Raw genomic sequence first — 15,594 nt, 5'->3', positions numbered from 1 at the left:
AAAACACCCCTGGAAGTAATTGTTTTCTTTATCTGCCAAAATCATTTCTATACTTTTGCTTGCTCATGTATATAAGCTCCCTAAATGAAGGAGGCCGCTTAAAGCTGCTGTTGTTGTTTTAGCCAACTTTCTTTTTTGCAGTTAGCAGATCCCTCCTTCCTCTCTATGTCACCACACCTTCACGACTCCCTTTTGTTTTGAAGCAGCTCTTTTTGTCTTTTTGCTTCAAATTCACTTGGCCCGTTTGGTAGTATAAGCCATCACTGCCAGCGCTAGAAATCGGTAGCTTTCCCTGATCTACTACAGTGTGTTTTTATCATAATGAAGTGAAATAAGATATGTACTGACACAAAATATTTGCGTGTAGAACAGATGCATTGCTGGTCTTTTTATGGGATTGCTGAGACGGAATTCTTCTATATGCTTGTGCAAATGTCCCGTATTCTCCTGTAGCTTTTGCATGTGTGAAATTTTTCCTCGAAATGGACTACAGAAAAATATATACACGCTTGAAAGCATCCACGGTGTCCACAGCTGTCTGTATTTTGAAGACAAAGTTTGAAAAAAATTATAGGATGCAAGAAGGACTTGGATTAGTCTTGATGGATAAAACCTTTTGGGAATGAGGATTATCAGGCAGAAACCCTGTATATTTGGGTTTTCGGAATGCTGGTAAACCTTCTTCTCTGTTTTCTCATCTCTGCTGATAGCTGCACATGCACGGTAGTAATCACTGGCTCACAGCAAGAATCAGTTACTGGTGACAGGGAAACCACCGACTGTTTCTTTTCAAATATCTTTTACTTCCGTCTGTCTTTCAAACATACGTTCAAATATATTGTAAAAGAGCTGTTTGAGAAAAGATGAGTTACAGATATGACAAAAATCTCCAGTCCTCTTTTGACTAAAAGGAATTGTATTACTATGGACAATATAAAGTAACTGAGCAAAAACAGTGAATCAGTCACCTTGTGTTCACATTTCTGGTCAATGGAAAGCTTCATCCACTCGCTATCGTCCCCCATGGTGGCCACTCGGGGGCTGGGCTTCCCCAAAGGTACTCAACTGAAAAACAACAACATTATTGACACAAAATTACATCTGGATCATATCATCTGTGGATCAACAGTATCGTGTTATCAGCAGAGCACACAAACATATGCCCAAATGTCAACAGAAAAATTGCTCCACAGGAGCAATTAAGTCCCTTAATCCATTAACTATGATATCCACATGTTTTATTTGGGCTGGACTCATCTGCCCCTTGTTTCTTCTGTCACAGGCTCTGCAGTCAGTGAGAAAAGCCCTTTTCACACAGAGACTCCACATTATCGCTGCAACGAAGGCCCATCTTCACACTGCTTGTTCACTCACAGGGAAGCCCAAGAGGCATGACAGTACACATCATGACCCTGACATCCATGTGTTTTTTTGTTTTTTTTTTAAATTTGTTTCCTCACGATTTATCTAAACATGTATCTTCCCACTGTTTGTAATCATATGGATGAAGTTGAAACAGCTCTGCTCCCAGGGGCAGACCCCATTTTTCTGGCATAATGTGTGTCATTATGTGACAAAGAGTCACTAGGACAGACAGGATGACAGACACTTTTCCAAGTATGGACAATGTATTTTCTTCCTTATAAGCTGCCAAAGACACTACCAGTTACCACATTACTGTTGTTTGGTCCTGTAAGGTTGATTTGTGGGTTGAAGTTTCTCTTCCTTCTGATTAGTGAAAGATCTGTTTAGTTGTCAGACCTGTAACACCATCAGACCGACACACATCAATACCACCGGCTTATCCATTCACACAGACTCCATCTCCCCTGTGCTGCAGCTCTGACAATTGACAATTGGATATTTTATTCAAAAGAACCCCTCCACATGTGTTTAAAATACATACATACAGATTCTCTCATGCATACCTAACACTGTATTTGCAGACAGAACAAGTGAAATCACCACATTAAATCCTTAAAATGGCAGCTATACTTAATCTGTCATTAGGAATTCCAGAATATACGATTGTGTGTATATTGTAAGTACTGGACACAGGACATCACCACATCACTGTAAAATAAATTATTAGTGCATGTGCACTGGAGCTGCAGCTTCAAATTTCTGTGTAAGATTTAAGCATGCTGAATAACTACTGGACACAGGATGTCTCCAGCAGGAAAACCAGGTGTGGCGTCCAAAGTAAATTGTGATGTCACAAATAATCTTCACCTGACCATGCACAAAAAATGTTAAAATACCAATAAATGTGACAACAGACTTCAATTATCAAACTCACAACATCACTGCACACTGTGATTGAAGGAACAAGAAGAACAGCCCATTTTTGACTGGAGGGGACTTTAAGGGACTAGATACTGTAAGCTACCAGATATATGATCTGAACTATGGATGTGGAGATGATCTATGGAATCTCATTAGTAACCTATTGCAGGATATAATGTCCAAGCAGGCAGAAGGGATCGATGTCCATTACACGCTGACACACCAGCCTAGTTCGGAGATGTTTATTAAGAAGCAGTAAGAGGTTGAATGTTTATGAAAAAGACCACATTTTCTGAGAGTTACAATAACAACATCATAACCAAAACCACAGACGATAGCTGAACACATTTTTACATGACTGATGTTTCAATATAATGCTCGGTTGTAGTCCCAAATACATTCTTTCACACGCATGACAGTTACGAGCATTGGCATGAATCACTAAACCGCCAGAATTCAGACTGAATGTTAAACTGCGTACATAACAACAACAACAGGATCCGAAGTTTCACAGAATTTAGATTAGGATAAAATAAATACTTTAAAAAAATACCACATTCACAGACAGCTGTGGACACTCCATACACAGCTACATTTAGTGCACTCAGACACTAGACTGAACCCTCAATTAAAACCCCTCGAAATCAATTAGATTTGTAAACCTTGCAAGCTGGGCTATCATATAACCATTTCCGTGGTTGTCACTGATGCTCTTTCCAGTTTGCTCGGACTGGGAGTGGTCATCATATTTACTAGCAGTCATTAGTTAGTAGCAAGTCAGATGAGCGCCATTACCTAGCTAACTTAGCAACGACACAGTTGCTACGTTGGCACGGCATTCTGCTGACAGCCGCTTCAGCAAAATGCATGCAGCTCGCGCTGAAGACCAATACGTAGCTTGTCACTATATGTTTTTTTTAAGTATTAGGTCCAGCAATTGTTCATAGCGAGACCTTTTTTTTTTTTTGCTAGCCGTCGGTAGCCACCGTTAGCTGCTCAGAAACAAGGCTATAAGCTAACGTTAACCTTCCATCCGCGCCAACAGAGACAGGCCGAACAACGCAGTTCACAACAACAGCTGCAGAAACACAATAGCATGGTATACTAGCTCGGAGTCAAATATGTCTTCTCACAAAAAAAAGAAAAAGATTTTATATCGCTGGGATACCTGTTTGCGTGTCTAAGAGACAAGACGATGCTGACTGTCCAGTTAGATGAGGTGATAGTGGGAACACTACGGAGAAACCCAGCCGATCTTTATACAAGTGTTGTCACGGCGAAGACAAAACACAACTTCCGGTATGGAATAAAAAAAAAAAGACAATGTTTCTCGGGTTAGCAACCCTAACACAAAGTATTGATATAGTTAACGTGATTATTTATTCGTAAGCATCTAACGTAAACCGACATTTTGGAATTAGTTTCATTTATTTATGTATCAATTTGTGCAAGTAAGAAATGTTACGCTCTTACTTTTGATGGAGCGCAACACCGATTTCCGGTCCTTTCGCCATGCCTTTGTCCAACTTGTTGCAATTTTTTGAAATCTCTCCAAGGGCGGAGAGACAGAGGAGGGCGGAGACAGGGGCACCACCCTAACTACATCACTTTTGTTTGACCCATGGTCATAGCATTTATGTATATTCTTAGAGAATGAAAAATCAAATACAAACATAGGAACACCAGCACACTCCACAGACTGTTCAATTCAACTGTGTCTCGGAAACAATAGCTTCACGTATTAACATTTTCCTCATTGGTGATAGTTTAATGAGCATTCTCATCAGTCACTGGACAAAGCCGTTGATTGGTTGCATTTGAACTGTGGCCCGCCCCCAAAATTTTAAATTCCCCTACTGATTGGACCATCTCACACATCGCTTAACCTTGAAATGTGTTTGATTGGCTGCTCTGAAATAAACCCTCCCTTGACCTGAAGTTTAACAATAAAAAGCTTTCCATTACTGGTCTATTTCATGTATCGTTTTTACACCCATGTGATTTCAATTAAATATACAGTTAAAGACCAAAGGGTTCTGTAAAATCCTTTGGGAAATTGGCAACTTCAACATAGCAGCACAGGACACAGATATGTTAGTCTTATTTTAAACAGATTTAATGGAAACCAGTCAAGTACAGAAAGAGCACTTCACTTTTATTGAACAACACTGTAGATTTACTTATGTTCAACATTGTGTACTAACACTCAAAACACTGCTCTGAAATGAATACTGTGGAGAAACATATTGTCAACATTAAAATAACTAAAATAGTAAATAAGGAGAGTACCAAAGTTTCAAAAGTTTTGGTGAAACTTTCACCAAACTGTAGCCCCAATACTTCTGAAACTTTAGTCCACTTAAACTCATTACAAATTATTAAGTCCATCACTCAGTTTTTTTCAAAACCTGTAAAACTTACAAAACCTATTTCCTCCCATAATATTCGCTCAATCGTCACCAAACTTGCTAGAGAGCATCTTCAGACCGTCCTCCACAAAACTTGTTTCTCGGATTTTTGATTTGTCTAAAATTAAGCCTACAGCGCATCAAAATGTTCGACTGTAAACAGTACTGTAAATATATACTATCAAATTCTTGCTAAATACATTGTCAATCTTCCTGAAAATAATTGAGAATATTTTGGAGTCATGGTTGATGAAGTTTGGCAAATATCAGAATTTTATCTCAAAAACAGAATTTTTGAGAACATTTTGAATTCTGCTCTCATGGGAACAACTGGAGTCAAAGTGGCATTTTTAAACATCAGATTTTCTCTTATGAAGCAAAAAACTGTCAAGATTTTTTTTATGTTTTTGTATTTATGTATTATCCGATTTTTGTTCAGTTAACACAATTTCTGACATTTTGGGTTTGGGGTTATGGGTTTTAGACCCAGCAAGGATGATGATAAAAGATCAAAATGTCACATGTCCTCAACATGAAACACAAGACAATTGTTTTTAAGGTGGCATCACAGCAAGCCTCTGAATTAAATAAAAGCAAATAGCTTGGACCAGGCCATGGGTGAAAGCTAACCAAATTTTGTGTAAAGGTCCATTCTCATGCCAGATTACCTCAGCTGTAAACCCAAGCCAATAGTCCTGATGGTGGCGCTACAGCAAGAATCTAAAGTTCAAAACATTGAAAAATCTCCTCCCACAATTTTTGCCTACAGTGCATGAAAATGTTTGACTGTGAACACTACTGTAAACATATACCGGCAAATTGATATAAAATAAATTTTCAATGTCCATGAAAAAATGAAAATTTTTTAGAGTCATGGAGTCATGATGTTTGACAAATATCAGAATTTTACCTAAAAAACTGAATTTTTGAGAACATTTTGGATTCTGCTCTCATGTGAATAACTGCAGTCAATGCAAGCAGCATTTTTAAACATCAGTTATTCACTTATGGAGCAAATCAATCATTTTTAAAAACAATCATCTCCATGCTGCAATATGTGTATTTTCAGATTTTTGTCTTGATAACTAATTTTTCACAGAGGTTTCAAATTTGCATGCACAACAATGAATGGCTTCCTCAATTTGTGAAGCCACTGAGGTTATGCCACTTGCCAATTAGCTCAGAGCAACAGATGATAGTCTTTGTCTCCAGAGGTTGTGAGTTCAAGCCTCAGGTGGTCCAAAATGAACATTGTTGTTAATTGACTTGTCTTCCTATTCTCCTGTTTGTTGCTCGGAATTGCCTAAATTTGCCAAAAATAGCCTGGATCTGACCCATCGCTGCACAGCAGCTATAGTTATTATCAATATTATTATTATTATTATTATTAGTAGTAGTAGTAGTAGTAGTAGTAGTAGTAGTAGTTCATTTATTTATTTAATGGAAAATAGCATAGGAACCACACACGGAGCTTAATAGCATGCTACACAGAATTGGTAACATCCTACTGGTAATTGTAGACATCCTACTGGTAATTGTAGTCTCTGTGATTACCTGAATCTGTGCACCATGTTTTTATGGAATGAAAGGAATATGATAGAGAGAGGAGAGAACTAAAAGCAGCTCTGCAAAGGGAAAAAGTGAGCTTCACGGTAGGGAACATGTTGCAAAGATCAGAAAGCATCAGGAGGCATGTGAAGAAGTACTTGAGGGAAACAGGGTTAATAGGGTTTAAGGTTTTTTTATTCCGTCATCTAATGCACCACACTCCAGTCCGGTAGGTGGCGGCAATGCACCTGTAAGCTGGATGCCAACCGCCAATCAAATCCAAAAGAAGAAAAAAGACAAAGAAGCATAGGAACCTTTAGATAGTCTGTGGTTCAGGGGCTCGAAATCAGTGCAACTCACAACATTCCGCTGTTTCCATGGTAGTCAACCATGTCACGACATTCAGTGAGGCGATAGCTAGCAAAATCCTAGGGCTTCAGAAATGAATTTCTGAAATTGTGTATAAAGTAAGAGAGGTCGCCGCCTATAGCTACATACACTTCAAATTTATTCATGTTAATGTCCACCTTACCGGCCGAAAAGACCAGCAGGATGAACCGTTTTAACTCCACCGTCCCCGTTGAAGAATACCTTGGTGGGTGTGTTAGCTGTGCATTGTTTGCAACCGAGCTAACTCTCCTTTTGAATATACTTTAATTCAACGGTCGAGTGCAACTTTTCACCGTCCGTCTTATTCACAGTCGGAATATTGTCAATAAATGTATTGCTTCCCAGATATCGTAATCATCAGTGCGTGTTTGATTATGTGTATGTCTATTCCTTACAGCGGACAGTAATGTCTTATTTTACCTGAGTGATGCAGTGACCCAGCTCCTGGAGCATAAGGAGGAATACACCCAGTTTGGGGTGATCCGCTACTTTGCTGAATAGTATGTACACAAAATGTATTGGTCAGCTATCTAGCTACGTATGTAGGGAGGGTTCCACCGTAGGTCTGGGAAGCAGACCTATTAAAACTTTCTGACAGGCTAAAATAAGAATATTTTAATTATATTTGGGTCATTCCATACCTACTTACCTATGCCTTCCCAGTTCATGCCAAAGGTTTTATCCAAAGAAAATCATGTTAAAACTCAGAACTCAGAATTCGTTTAACACAAGTTCATATACTTGAGTCAACCCCACTTCAAAACAGCTTGTGGATAGAATATGGTCTAATATATTTGGTTACCATTTGAACCAAATAAATTACCATAGTAGATTACCTTTCTTTGGTTTTATTGTTGGCAACTTCATCTAAACCAGTGCAGATAAATCTTAGCTCATTAACCTAACAATACACATTTGTGTATCCCAGCACACACGGTTTTCTCAAACTGTTAAATAAAGAAATAAAGAAAAATACACCATGCTTGTATTCTTTGTATATGTGGTGTAGACTGCCAGTGATGCACATGTGCCACTCTTGTTTTTGTGCTAAATGTCGTTAACAACAAGATCTCATTTCTCTTTGACAGTCAGACTGTCATGCATCTTGTGTATAATTTTTAGCTAACTGAGTACATGAATTTAGTCGTGGGTGCAATTTTGCTTCTTTGTTTTAATTTGTGTGTGTTTGTAGTTTCAGCAGTGTGAAGAACAGTAACCACGTTCTCTTCAGGGAGTATAACTATATCAAGGCCACTCCTCATAACCGAGCCTCCTTCATCAGAGTCTTCTGGAGGTGCTACAGACAGATCGGCAAGAGTGGGGGTGAGCACCAAAAATCTGATGATCATAATGTTGTGATAGTCATTAAAAGTCTACCTTATTACAGACATTTCATGTCAATTAAAAACATGATGTCACATCGTATATACAGTAGTTTACTCTAATTATTTGCCAAATAATAGTTTACTGATTTAGTCTTAGTTTGACTGGCAACAACATTATATTCCTGCAACTAAAATGACTTGTGTTGTTGTTTCCCAGACTTATTGTCCATGCTGGAGTACAGGTCTCTGCTGCAGTTACTGTGTCCAGACTTCCCAGCAGAAACAGTACAGAGTGCAGCCAGGTCAGCAGACTGAGACACACCACAGACAGCACTGTACTCTCTCTCTCTCTCTCTCTTTCTCTCTCTCTCTCTCTCTCTCTCTCTCTCTCTCTCTCTCTCTCTCTCTCTCTCTCTCTTTATATATATATATATATATATATATATATATATATATATATATATATATATACACACACATATTAGATGCACCACAGGGAGAGTACAGTGTGCTGTACAAATAATGACCCATTCATCTGATGGTAAATAGTACGGTAATAGTAAAGTAGTAGTACCACCATTAACACAGGAGGGTCAACTCCTCAGGTCATGACTCTGCTGTCCACTAAGGCAGAAACCTATCTATCCTGAGAACAAAACACCCAGGCATAAGCAGAGTAATGTAGTTTATGCTGTTCAGTGCAGCCAGGACTGCACAGATTTGTACACTGGGGAGACAAAACAACCTCTCCATAAACAAATGGCACATCACAGGAGGGCCAACTCAGGTCAAGACTGTGCTGTCCATTTACATCTGAAGGATAAAAATAATTCCTTTGAGGACAACAATGGAAACATTTTGGCCAGAGAAGACAGATGGTTTGAAAGAGGAGTAAAGGAATCCATCTATGTCAAACTGGAGCAACTATCTTGGAACAGAGGAGATGGCCTACGACATTACTTATCACCCACCTCCTATGGAGTACTGAGTTCCCTCCCCAGACAGCTTAACAACTTTCATACCTGGGCTCACCTAGCCCGAGCAACCCACATGAAGGCCAGTTGAGTCAACGACCCACAAGTGGCCCTGACAACTCAGAGCCCATATGTGTCTCTAATGACTCTGTAAGGACACTCCCCTCCAGTTAGTTAGAACTGTAGAAGCCTCTTGGATGGAATAGTTTCCAAGAATTCCCATGACCTGGATGACTGCAAACCTTCATCAACTAAAGTAGTTGTATTAGTATTAAAGTGTAGTCATCATCATGCATTTATGCTGTGTTTAATGAGAACACATTACAACAGACCTAACAAATACATTTGTTATCTCATGGTCATTGTGCCCTTTACATTTAACAGTCAGTATTTATGTATTTATTTTCCTGTTGCATACCACTCAGATTTTTAAAATTTCTTTGTCCATTTTGTTTTTTCTTGGATATGTTAGTTGGGTCCCTTAATTGACGTGCTCATTACTGGACTTCACCGGTTGACAGTAGACTGTTGTTAACTGTTTTCTCTTACCTTGTCCTCAAGAATTGTTCTGATGGACGACGCCATAGATTGTTTGATGTCCTTCTCTGACTTCCTTTATGCGTTCCAGCTGCAGTTTTATTACCAAGGTACAATGAAACTACTGTGTTAAATTGGTTGTTTGCAGTATGTCTGTAATCTTTCCTTTGGGGTGGGTGTTTGCTTTCAATTACTTCTCAATAGAATCAAACTTCGAAGAGTAATTTTAATGTGCGAAATTGTTGGTGATATTCCAAATGAAGCCGACTAAAGACCATTTTGTTATACTGGTGTTTAATATGTCTGTCTTGACAATAGTGAGTCCATCATGGGGTAAAATTCTCATTGTTGAGAATCTTCACTGTCCATAAGGCAGAGAGAAAATGTATATTCTGCTGAGGAACCTTCTTGTCCATCACCACACTAGAACGCTCTCTGTGGTGAGATATCTATTCTGAAAATAATAGTGTTCATGCACTGATTGTGCAAAAGATGAAGGGAAGTGATTGTTTTCAATACCAGCTGCACAAAATGATCAATATTACTGAGACCAACAGAGACCAACATTCAACCTGCATTCAATTCATCTTAGGAACCTACCCATGATTGCCACTTTATTAATTCAGCCTCAGTCTGGAGGTTGACAGTGACCTTAATACCTTATACATGCAAATTAATTCTCATAAAGTACCAGTTTATATATGTAAACATACTTGGTCATTAAAGCTGTTTTTGATTTAGATAGTCAATGAACTACCAGCTACACAGACGACTAATAACTACTGAACAGTGAAATAAATAAATAAATGTAACAGAAAGCAAATGTAGCCTGTTATCCTATGTGTCTGTAGAGTTTCTGGACAGTGTGCTGGTGATCTACCAGGATCTGTTATCCGGGAAGAGTCCCAACACTGTCATCGTCCCCACGTCCACCTCCATTGAGCAGCTTCCCTCAGTGGCTGCAGATGAGAATGACAAGGAGGAGCAGCAGCAGGATGGGGTGGAACCATCCACACTGGCTCAGTGTATCGACGCCCTCTGTGACAGGTTCAAACACAGGTAGGACACACATACACATTCCAGTGATCACTCGCTGGGACCACACACTCTCTCCAAACCTGTTGTTTGATATTATAGTGTATATAGTGTATATAATATATAGTATTTACAAGAAAAGACATGACTGTCAGAGAGGAATACACTGATCAGGCACAACATTATGACTACCAACAACAATCAATAACACTGATTATCTCTTAATCATGGCACCTGTTAGTGGGAGGGATATATTGGACAGCAAGAGAACATGTAGTCCTCAAAGTTGTGTTAGAAGCAGGAAAAATGGGCAAGCGTAGGGATTTTAGCGAGTTTGGGCCAAAGGGCCAAGGGCCAAATTGTGATGGCTAGACGACTGGGTCTCCAAAACTGCAGTTCTTGTGGAATGTTCCCGCTCTGCAGTGGTCAGCACCTATCAAAAGTGGTCCAAGGAAGGAATAGTGGTGGACCACCGACAGGGTCATAGACGGCCACGGCTTATTGATGCACATGTGGTCCAATCCAACTGACAAACTACTATTGCTCAGATTAGAAAGGTGTCAGAATACACAGTGCATTGCAGTTTGTTGCATATGGGGCTGCATAGCTGGATGGCCTTGGGTCCTGCCATCCATGTGGATGTTATTTTGACACATACCACCTACCTAAGCATTGTTGCAGACCTCCCTGATGGCTGTGGCCTCATTCAGTAGGATAATGCGCCATGCCACAAAGCAAAAATGGTTCAGGAATGGTTTTGAGGAGCACAACAATGACTTTGAGGTGTTGACTTGGTCTCCAAATTCCCCAGATCTCAATCCAATCGAGCATCAAGTTATTCATTATGATGTTCTGGACCTTCGATGGAGGACATTTTCTCTTACAGGACCTTTTTGGATTTTTTTTGTATAACCCTGTCCTAAGTGTTTGACTGCACGCACACACCACATAATTAATTAACATTGGATGTTTTTGATGGGAGGTCAGGAAATGTCTTTTTTTGTTTCTACACAAATTACACTCAATTAAACAAACTACACAACAAAAAAACGTTTTTCCTTGCCACAGACACAGCTGGGAGTTGTCACGAAGCCTCATCGTGTGGCACACCAGCCACAACACGGCAAAATGTTTACATTTAGACTAGGGCTGTCAAAATTAACGCGTTAACGCAAGATGATTAATTTGTGGAATTAACGCGATAATTTTTTTAACGCATGCACAGAATGACCCGCCCCGTATATCCCATTATTTATCCCACTCTGTCCACTTGTCCTCGCTCTAACGTTATGGCTGACAGTGACAGTTTGCCCCAGCAACTGGCTAAAAGAAGAATAGGTAAAAGGGACACATTTCATTATGTGAAATTGCAGTTGTTAAAAAAAAATCTTTCATCCATCCAAAAGAGCAATGGCTAAGATGCACAAATTGTTTAGAATGGCATAGGAGATTGGGAAATTAGGAAATTGAGTTATTTTTTCAATCTCAGTAATAACATCATTTGGATTTGTCATGAATACAAAACAAATGTTAAACATATATATCTGCCTCCTGTCATTTATCTTTCCATTCCAACAACAATATACAGAGAAAATGTGAAATCTTTGGTCATATTTAGGAATGTTGATTAATCGTAATTAATCCACTGCTACTCAGTGATTAATCAGATAAAAATTTTTAATCGTTTGACAGCCCTAATTTAGACCCATCACTACTCATTGCTACAATATTACGTAATATAAATCCCACAGCCTTCAACCACAGGAGACTCATGTTGCTAATGGCACTAACTGACAGTCTGTGTGTTGTTGATATGACCAGAGGTTTAACGAACTTCAATAAAGTTAACGAAAGGTGTCTGTGTCTGTGTGTAGTCATCCTCCCAGGTCCAGCATAAGGGAAGTACTGGGACAGACTGACAAAGTGTCTTACTACGACTTCCTAATCGGACTGGTTAAACACGAGACCATCAACCAAACTGTTGGTGAGTTCAACATTACATCCTACCATCACTACCATCATACATGTACATTTTCAACAAAATGTTAGAATTTCATAGGTTTTAAAGTGTACAAATGTATATATGTATGAGTGAGCACAGTTGGCTGTATGATTATACATTTACATTATTTTATACCAGAGCTGAAGACTTGAGACTTAAGGCCCTGACACACCAGGCTGCAGTCTGGCATTGTCACGGCTGCCAGTGACCGTCTGTGGCTGTAGTCAGAGCTATGTGTCCCGCACTGTAGGCACTGGACAGCCCTTGTCTGAGGCTTTTTGGTGAACTGAACATTTGGAATTGGCGGCAATGCATCAGAGAGAGAAATCACTCTGATTGGCTGTTCACTTTTATCAGACATGTTCTCGAATAGAGGCGGCTATATTAACAAGAGGGATCTCAATAATGCTGCTTAATCATAACAGTGGCCCATATATGAATAGTATGAATTCCCTCTAAGACTCGACTGAAGGGATTGAGGTCTTGCAGCTGTAGTCTGGATCTTCTGAGACAAAGATTCAGTCTCATAGATATATACTAACCTCTCAATTTGATTAATAATTAACTTAAAAACTAGTATAGTAAAGGGATGTTGGAGTAGAGGTTGGTGACATTCATACTTGTACAAATAGAAAGCATGTAGGTTCAAAAGGTCTTGCAATCTAACTGACATATACTATATACGCCTGCGTGCGTGCGTGTGTGCTTGTACATCTGGAATATCTCAACAAAATGGTGGCTAGGGTTTGTAATGCCATGCCATGTTGCACCGACTAAGAAAGCTATAATACTTTTGTAGCTTCTAACTGAATCTCTTTAGTTTCTCTCATCATGTTTGTTCTTTAAAACATCTGCTATGTTTTACTGTAGCATCGTGTTCACTTTCAGCTGTGTCATGTTTAGTGACTGCTGGTGAAAACACAACATTGTTTGTGAAGAAGTTACAGTAAATAAAACAGGTTTGTGACTTAATTAGCTTTGTTAGCGGCGATACTTCAATAGCACTTTGGGGATTGAGACAAGTGCATCATTGGTTTAAGACACACCTTCAAGCAGGTAGCCAAGTTGTAGTGGAAATGCAAATCCTGGCTGGCAGATGCGGAAAAATGGCATAGATGCTATATGGCTGAGCATGAAAGAGCATATGAGATACTGGTGCCAGGATAAGAAAGGTGGTTAGTAGCAGGCAGATATCCTGAGTCTTAGTCACTTAGTTGTGTGGCAAAGCCAACTATCAATAACCTGACTGCAGAGATCACAGTAAGGCCCGCACAGTGAACAGACCACATAGGTGGAGCACATGTGCATTACATTAACCAGAGTTAAACACTTCTGTGCTTAGCAATGCTATGCCATACTGTCTGCTATCCGGGCCCAGTTCTGCGTTACCAGTCTATGAAGAAAAGGTTCTGGTGGTTCCTTAGCTGATGCCAAGCTGTTCCCAATGTTGAACAGTACCGTCTTGCCGTGCCCAGTGAGAGAAGGTGGAGGAAACTGGTTTCTCCTTTCCTTTGCGCGGGTAGCAGCTTTCTGCGTATTTGCTTGTGTTCCTCTGCTAGTGAAGTTAGCTGATTTTTGTCACAGCTTCTGGTGCTAATGGAGCTGGGGTACCAGCAGGACCTCTCATTGCTGCTTTGGAGAGAGAATACCGAGAGGATTGTGGTGAATTGTGTCCTTGGCTCAACTTTGTCACAGATATAGAGCAAGTGGTCTCAAAAACAATTTGATGCAAATCTCAGAATTAATGAATTCATCTTTGGATCCCAACAACAGCTTTACAAACTTGAATTTTGTTTTTCTGCAGGGGCATTACCAAGCAAGGCAGAGTTGCTCATTGACCCAGAGATGGACCAGGAACTGGATAAACTGTAAGCACACACACACATACACACACGCACTCACTCGCGCGCGCACACACACACACACAGTATACTGTATACTGCATGGGATGACTGTTTCTTCTTTCCTCTGATTTTGCTGTCCCCATTTCTTTCCTGTACTTGCACTTTCTGTCTTCTTTGTTTTCCTTTGTCCTCTCTTCTCCTATCCTTTGTTCTCCATAAATCTCCTTTCTTGTCCCCATGTTGTCCAGAATTGCCCAGATCTCAGTGAGTCCTGGCAGCAACAGCAGTGGCAGCGCTGTTGGGGGGCTGAAGGAGGTGCAGAGGAAGGCCTCTCCCAGGAGGAACATCCACCACAGGAGGAAAATGGAGGTGGAAAGTGATGGCTCCACAGAAGAGACGGACTCCTCTGAAAACTGACCTCTGACCTATCACCACTCTGTGACACATCGCCTTCCTTCACAAGTCCAGGACACACTGTGGCTGGATGGTATTTGTGAAAAGTTTCCTGCCCATTAAACCCACACATCAGTGCATAAGAGAACCCTCCATCCTGCTATTGTTTTCTCTTTGTCCAGTAAAGCACTGAAGGATAAACAGAATATCACTGAATGCAGGGCAGATGCTACCACTGTTGTGTGAACATATTAAAGAACTGTTAAATTATGCATTTCCTCGTTCCTCCTGATCATAATCTGCACAGTGGACAGCTCAAGCATGAACAGCTGATGTATTTGTTACTTTGTTATGAATAGAATGGCATTAAGGTTGATATGTGAATGTGATATGATTTGTATAATATCCTAGCTCACACTGTGATTAATAAAGATGTAACTGTGATGCCTAATAAAGATGATTTCTGTTACTCACTTACTCAGTGGGATATATTACTGATGTTAAGTGGGGTCTTCAAGTAACTACCAGACAAGTAAAATGGATGCTGCAGAGCTCAATATATCTCACCCATTAGTTCCCTGTTTTGGTTAAACACTGAAAAAACAGACATACACTGAAGGAAGTGACAAGTTTTCCCCATCTAATTCTGTCATATAAGATCAATGTTATGCAACGCAATCTATCATTTTGAGTCAATGTGAAATGTATTGATTTGTGATTTACTAGAGGAGACAGAATAACCAACTTGGTTTTTATGTATAACACTTGAATAATGATAACAGACGAGTTCACCTTAACTTCATGTGTAATAACAAGCACATAAGGTTTATGTGCAAGTCTGCATTAATTCTT

The 15,594-nt window shown here is 39.7% G+C and overlaps 2 protein-coding genes across 4 annotated transcripts in view; one reads left to right on the top strand and one right to left on the bottom strand.

Moving 5' to 3' along the window:
• ckap5 (cytoskeleton associated protein 5) overlaps positions 1 to 3,972 on the bottom strand; it is a 64,759-nt gene extending 60,787 nt beyond the window's left edge. Inside the window, exons 1-3 of one of the 3 annotated variants that reach the window (XM_037107892.1) lie at positions 3,760 to 3,972; positions 3,455 to 3,579; positions 969 to 1,065 (exon numbers count right to left, since the gene is read on the bottom strand). In XM_037107892.1, the coding sequence (XP_036963787.1) occupies positions 969 to 1,025 (57 nt within the window). In that variant the 5' untranslated portion in view covers positions 1,026 to 1,065; positions 3,455 to 3,579; positions 3,760 to 3,972. The remainder of the gene's footprint in view (positions 1 to 968; positions 1,066 to 3,454; positions 3,580 to 3,759) is intronic. The other 2 variants (XM_037107891.1, XM_037107894.1) reach the window with 2 other exon arrangements.
• Positions 3,973 to 6,575: 2,603 nt separating this feature from the next.
• On the top strand, positions 6,576 to 15,219 carry c8h11orf49 (chromosome 8 C11orf49 homolog). Its single transcript, XM_037107906.1, has 9 exons — positions 6,576 to 6,837; positions 7,030 to 7,132; positions 7,825 to 7,955; positions 8,175 to 8,259; positions 9,493 to 9,578; positions 10,320 to 10,527; positions 12,378 to 12,487; positions 14,310 to 14,373; positions 14,598 to 15,219. The coding sequence occupies exons 1-9, from the start codon at positions 6,756 to 6,758 to the stop codon at positions 14,764 to 14,766; spliced, it is 1,038 nt and encodes a 345-aa protein (XP_036963801.1). The 5' UTR covers positions 6,576 to 6,755; the 3' UTR covers positions 14,767 to 15,219.
• Positions 15,220 to 15,594: the final 375 nt, after the last annotated feature.

The sequence above is a fragment of the Acanthopagrus latus genome, chromosome 8 (genome assembly GCF_904848185.1).
Source record: "Acanthopagrus latus isolate v.2019 chromosome 8, fAcaLat1.1, whole genome shotgun sequence".
Taxonomy (NCBI): Eukaryota; Metazoa; Chordata; class Actinopteri; order Spariformes; family Sparidae; genus Acanthopagrus; species Acanthopagrus latus.
Note: the sequence above shows the minus strand (reverse complement) of the source record. Positions and strands in the feature narration are given on the sequence as shown.